The following is a 6,388-nucleotide window of genomic DNA, read 5'->3' as shown; positions in this document are numbered from 1 at the left end:
AAATATAATCTTGATATTTTTAATATTGACCAAGGGCATGCCAAAGATTGAAATCAACTCACACAGAGACTCACAAATATGAAAGTTAAGAAAAATGACATGGGGAAGGTTTTATTGACTTTATTTTCTGAAGCGAGTCAAAGTAAGATAACATGAGAGTGAAATTCTTGGCATCACTATTGCATTTACCTAAGATGAAGTGAATCTCATTATAATGATCTGTTTTATATTATGCTTCATCAGTCTTGCTGTATACACTTGCTGTGTTGCTCTTCAATAAGAGATTAAGACTTCCAAAGCAGCGTTTTATTTCTCCTGTATAGGTTTGGATGGTTATAGTGGTGTCCTGCAAAACTTTTAAAGGCAATGTTGAAGCGTGCATATTCCTTCATCTTGCTTTTAATGCAGGTTGATTCTCACTAGAGGATGTAGTCCACCTCTGAGTATAGCTCGTCAGCGAGATCTTCCTCGCTGGAGTTCAGACTTTTTAAGCACAGAGCACCCCGCCTGAGAAAGAGAGCGAGTTAAAGACCTCACCATCATGGACGTGAGATAATATAAAATACTACTGTGGAAGTCAATGGTGCTCAAAAAAGGTTTGGTGGTCAAACTCATACATTTTTAAATAAATCTTTTCTTTGTTTTGTGTATATACATATATATTTCATATAAATAAATTACAAATTTTATGTTTTTTTATTTTAAATGAGAAGTTTTAAGTGAAAATTTGTGAAGTTACCCCAAATGTTGGCACTGTAGTTTACCAACACAAGGACAGTGTTCTTGAGGACCGTCCACATCCATATCCCATGACAACAACCCCATCAGATGATGGGCTGAAATGATGCAGCGCTCACGTTCTATTGGCTTAGGAATGCACACTGGAAATAACAGGGCTGATAACAAATCAAGATATAAACAGGTCAAGATAGAGGTCATAAAAAATCCTTTTTCCTTAAAAGTCCAATGTGTACATTTTAGGAGGATATATTGATAGAAATGCAATATAATGCATAATAAAAAAAAACATTTCATCCTACCTTCATTTGTTCTCTTTTTATCATCAAATATGAGTACATAAAAAAATAAAGGCTGGATGTACTTAAAAATATAGTGCATCATTTTGCGTCCATTTTTTTTAAAGTAGCCTAAGTATTATGAAATTTAAAGCAATTTATGCAATTGCTTAAAATTTCAAGTAAAACTTACTTTAAAAAGTGCATGCAAAAGTGTATACTTTTTTTACAGTGTAGGGTTCTTTAAAATACCAAATTTTGAGCAAACAGCTTAGATAATTGCATTTTTGTAAAGGACTTTTGAAAGAGATCAGATACAGAGCGATGATCAAAACATACACAGAGTTTAAACTGTTTGCCCTAATGCTGCGTTTACATCAGCCGCGGTAAAGGCGTCAAGCGCGAGTTATTTCAATGTTAAGTCAATGTGAAGACGCGTGTCTGGAGGTCTTGCAGCGCGGATGAGGCTTTTGGCGCGGTAGACGCAATTCCGCCTCATTCGCGTGAATGCCGTGAATTGAGCGTCTGGCGTGGTACATGCGAATGGTGCTTTTTGTGCATTTTGCGTTTGATGCGAATTTGCCGCTGACGCCCCAGTTGAAAAATTTGAACTTTGGCGGATTTTCGCGCCACGTTAACCAATCAGGAGCCTGCTTGCTGCTGTGGCGGCAACCCTGCCCGGAGTCACTTATTCAACATGAAGGAACACTTGATATTGTTCGTTAGCAGTCACCCGGAGCTATACGACACAAGTTCTTATTTCTATAGAGAAAGGAATAAAAAGGACCTTACTTGGAAGAGTGTCAGTGAGGACATTGGGCAAACTGGAAAGTAGTAAATACTCATTTCACTTTTGAATCACGTGACGTTTATCGACCCGCGCCGTTTATTTTACCCCTCTAGTAAGCTGACTAAATACAAACCGGTAACTCTCTCGATAAATGCACAATCAACATCAACCATCTTGCAAACAGACAACCGCATAGCACTTGCCCCTCCCACAAGAAGCAAATTTTGCTTGCTTTTTCCGCGCGTCTACTTCGCTTTAGACGCGCAAATGCATTCAAACTGTTCAAACGGCAAACTAGGTGCGGTAGACGCGATATTGATGCCTGAAACGCGGTTGGTGTAAACGCAGCATAAGGGGATACTTCCGGGTTTTATAAGTTGGGTAAGGGCACCACCTGGTGGATAAAAGCGGAAATACGGATTGCCGGAAAAAATTGTCATTGGCAGGGAAGCGTTATCTCTTAATTGACGAGTTAATGAGCCACGGGTCGCCTTATATTGAGGTCACCATTTTGCGCCCCATGCAAACGCTGAGTGCATTTTGTCACTATGTTGTTGTCTCAGACGATGACATAATTGTCCTGTGGTGGCTACCGTAACTTCTCTATGTGCTTCGAAAGGGATGGGTGAACTTTGGACTGAGCCGATGGTTGCAATTCGCAACCTCACCGCTAGATGGCGCTAAAATCTACACAGTGCTCCTTTAAAATAGTTTGCCTTTGGATTGTGCTCATATTCATACCCTTATGTAAGGCACAGCAGAAATCCTCTTTACAGTCACTCTGGTGTTGACAGGTGGTACCCGCGTCTCCCTTCGTGCTGTTTTGCGCACACTGACCCCACACGCACATCTGTCCTGCACAACATTCTTCATCTTTTGAACATGTCTGAGGAAAATAAAGTTAAACAATACAATAATATTTTTTTAAGTAACAAATGTAACATTTCCTTTTCTGTAATGCTTATTTACAGTATTTAAACATATCCAGAAGATGCTTCTTCATGGCAGAGATGCTAGGAGTCTTTGAAGTGACCTCTCCTTAATGCGTCCTATTCAGGACTGCTCATATTTAACAATCTGTGCACTTTGTTATGAAACTCAATAAAGGATCGCTTTAGCATATCACATTTCAGGTGCACATATGCTGTGCTGCAATGCAGTCGCAATGCAGGCTTAGTTGCATTATGAAGGAAAGCCACATTGCTGGGCGCTATGTTTAGAAGAAAAAATATCATTGAATGGAAATAACTCAAGATTCAATAAGCAAACGGGACATTTTACTGTACAGGACGACTGTGGTGTGCCAAGTCAGTGAAATGTAAAACCTCTTACCGCATCAAGCTCTTTGCAGGGCAGACACTTGGAGATGCGTGTTTCATACAGACAAAACTTGCCCTCCCCGCAGTCTTCATCAATGACACACTCCTGAAAGAAAGTGAAAAGTCAAAAATAAAAATATATTTTTGGCCCCCCAGGAACCACCTGGAGGCCCCCTGGGGGTCCCCAGACCTCAGTTTCAGTAAATCAGGAGCTCGTGACTGAATCTATTCTTTGAGCAAACCTTTACTTTTATTGCCTGACCTCTCTGGATATCTAAAGGAGTCGCTCTGAAATATCAATTAGATCTGGAAAGGCTCAGATTGGATTTGTGGGATATCTGACATTCTCCTGTCACATCAGATGCAGCACCGTGTCAACACTGATGTCAATACACAACAGCCAGTGTCCTTTTAGCCAGACGTGCTGAGGAAAAGTGACATGACTTCTCTGAGAAGATTAAAGGGTTAGAGAGACCTTGAGAGGAGATACAGACGGACAGATAGACAGGTAGCTTACATGATCAATGCTGTTTGATGCATCACTGGACTGTGTCTCTCTAGAAATGGTCATCTCATCAGTTACATTGTCTGTTGTCTGAAAGCAAAAACACAGAAATGCATTAAAGGTGCAGTGTGTAATTTTTAGAAGGATCTCTTGACAGAAATGCAAAATAATATACACAACTATATTATCAGAGGTGTATGAAGACCTTTCATAATAAACTGTTATGTTTTATTAACTTAGAATGAGACGTTTTTATCTACATACTGAGGGTCCCCTTACATGGATTCGCCATTTTGTGCCCCCATTTTTTTACTAATTTGTTTCTGAAGATGACATGTTTGTCTGGTGGCAGCAACCGTAGCTTCTCTATACGTTATAAAAGCGAGGGTTGAGCAGTTAACTAAGCCATTAGTTGCAATTCGCAACCTCACCACTAGATGCCGCTAAAATTTACACACTGCACCTTTAAAACACTTGGAGATCGTTTCCTAATCCTAAACACTACTTAGATACCACAAGTTATTACTTCTACAGTATATGTGTGATGCTTATAAACTAAATATGAGATGGAAGTAGTTTTAAAGTGAATATAGTGTATTGTTTCAACACACAATCACAAAAAAAGTTAATTAGTAACCCAAGCTTAGTTCACCTTATTAGTCATCTCAGTAATATAAGTGGATTGATTCCCGGCATTGATCTCCATACTGCTTTCATTCTGAGGATTTGAGGAGAGTCCTGCAGTTGCATTCTCCGTCTGAGAAATAAAACAGGAGAACGACATCTAGCAATCTCGCTTTAAAAAACATTGCATTACATTTAGGTTATGCTTTCATCCAAAGCATGTCACAAGATTCTTTTAAGATGTAAAATAAATCTTTGGTATCCCCAGAGTACATGTGATGTTTTAGCTCAAAATACCACATATATAATTTATTATAGTATGTTAAAAATGCCACTTTGTAGGTGTGAGTAAAAATGTGCCGGTTTTAGGTGTGCCCTTTTAAATGCAAATGAGTTCATGAAATGCAAACACTGATCGCCATAATGGTGGTTTGTTGAAATTGAAACTCGATTGTGTTGTCAATTATTCTCTCTCTCTCTCTCTGCACTAAATGGCAGTGTCATGGTTGGATAGTGCAGATTAAGGGGCATTATTATAATAAGATCCCCTTCTGACATCACAAGGGGAGCCACATTTCAATGATCTATTTTTTCCACATTCTTGCAGAGAATGGTTTATCAAAACTAAGGTACTGGGTTGATCTTTTTCACATTTTCTAGGTTGATAGAAGCACTGAAGACCCAATTATAGCACGTTAACATGGAAAAAGTCAGATTTTCATGATATGTCCCCTTTAAAAAAAGTAGGAGAAAAAAGTGATTTGTCATAGGAAGGCAATAATACAAGAAGTGCTTACCATAATAGTGACTTGCATTAAATTGAAATATAATACAAAGTCTAAGACAGCACAAAAACAAATAGCAAATGCAATAAATAAGAGTACAGAGTAAAAATATAAAGATAAATATTTTACAACAGATCTTTACTTTTTAAATGACATCTAACCAAGTTGATTTTGCTTAAAAATTCTTGCATGCCGATTATTTTTTACATTATATTCCTAAATGATTTCATGCCTCAAAGCACATTTTTATAGTTTTATAATTAACTGTAAAGCAACTTTGTTATAGGCTGCTTAGGTTTAAGCCTCTATGTTTAAAGTTATTACTAGATTAATAGATTGACATGTCCATGTGATAACCCTATCAAAACTAGCCATTTATTAGTTATGAACAATATTTTTAAAGTAATTATATGTTATAATGAAAGCAGAATACCAAATGCTCTGCGTCGTCCAGTTTCTGCTGCGTGTCCTCCCTCAGTTCCTCCACCTTTTCGTTTAGCGTCGTTTCTTCTAATATCTTTGTCTCCACATTGGCAATGATGTCCACAGCTGTTTTGGATGTTTCGGGTATAATTCCGTTAACGATGCCCAAGCACAGATAAAATACAAGCAGAAACATCTCTGCAGTGTTGCTGATGCTGCTGTTTCAGGGTGTCTGTATCATGTCAGTGCATCAGATGAGCTGCAGCTGCGCAGACGGGGGCGGGGCGATGCCACACTCATACACACAGTAATCCAAAATATTTTTCACCTTTAAAATCGCTTTTTTAAATTCATTTAACTGTATACATTATATATTTTTATTCACTATTCTAGATTGATAAAAAAGTAACGTTTATCTAAGTTTATTGCATTTCACACATGTATTTGTTGTTACCTGATTGTTGTTACCATGTATGGTGTTTATTGTAGTTTATTATGTGAAAAACTAATAATATTTGTTTTCGTATAAAGTTTTAGGGACTGAAATTCTACATTTAGTTAGTTCTACCAGAAAGACTCGAAGATAGGTTAAGAATTGATATGCGTTTATTTAACAGTAGTTAGCAACCAAGGTTGGAATGTAACACAGAATATTTCTTTGGCGTAGGCCACGACCATAGTTCAAATCCGGGGGTCACGGATTCTTGCGGTTCCTGTCTGAAGATGAAGACAGGCCAGAATCTAATCCACCTCAAGTATGGACGGAACCGACCTGGTGATGGTGGTAGGGAGGGTGGGTTGTAAATGCTGGCATCAGTATCTGCGAACGCAAAGACAGATGAGTACAATCCTTATATTCTCTCAGGGTGATTGATTGCGCCTTGTGAAATGAATGACGTAACATTCGAGTTTCCTGGTAGAACCTC

At 38.3% G+C, this 6,388-nt stretch overlaps 1 protein-coding gene across 1 annotated transcript; it reads right to left on the bottom strand.

Annotated features, from left to right (window-relative positions):
• Positions 1-315: 315 nt before the first annotated feature.
• dkk3a (dickkopf WNT signaling pathway inhibitor 3a) lies at positions 316-5,729 on the bottom strand. Its single transcript, XM_055214025.2, has 7 exons — positions 5,473-5,729; positions 4,283-4,387; positions 3,643-3,720; positions 3,139-3,231; positions 2,548-2,692; positions 740-896; positions 316-507 (listed from the first exon to the last, which is right to left on the bottom strand). Exons 1-7 carry the CDS (start codon positions 5,656-5,658, stop codon positions 420-422), a joined length of 852 nt encoding a protein of 283 aa, XP_055070000.2. The 5' UTR covers positions 5,659-5,729; the 3' UTR covers positions 316-419.
• Positions 5,730-6,388: the final 659 nt, after the last annotated feature.

The sequence above is a fragment of the Misgurnus anguillicaudatus genome, chromosome 21 (genome assembly GCF_027580225.2).
Source record: "Misgurnus anguillicaudatus chromosome 21, ASM2758022v2, whole genome shotgun sequence".
In the NCBI taxonomy this organism is placed as follows: Eukaryota; Metazoa; Chordata; class Actinopteri; order Cypriniformes; family Cobitidae; genus Misgurnus; species Misgurnus anguillicaudatus.
This window is presented reverse-complemented; position numbering and strand designations above follow the sequence as displayed.

Bases quoted from the DNA above. Each gene is read 5' to 3' on its own strand.
- dkk3a (XM_055214025.2), bottom strand. From the start codon at position 5,658: ATGTTTCTGCTTGTATTTTATCTGTGCTTGGGCATCGTTAACGGAATT. The intron at 3,721-4,282 runs GTGAACTAAGCT...TTTTGCTTTCAG, and splicing joins TTACTGAGATGACTAATAAG to ACAACAGACAATGTAACTGA. The intron at 508-739 runs GTAACTTCACAA...TCTCTTTCTCAG, and splicing joins CTACAGTGCCAACATTTGGG to GCGGGGTGCTCTGTGCTTAA.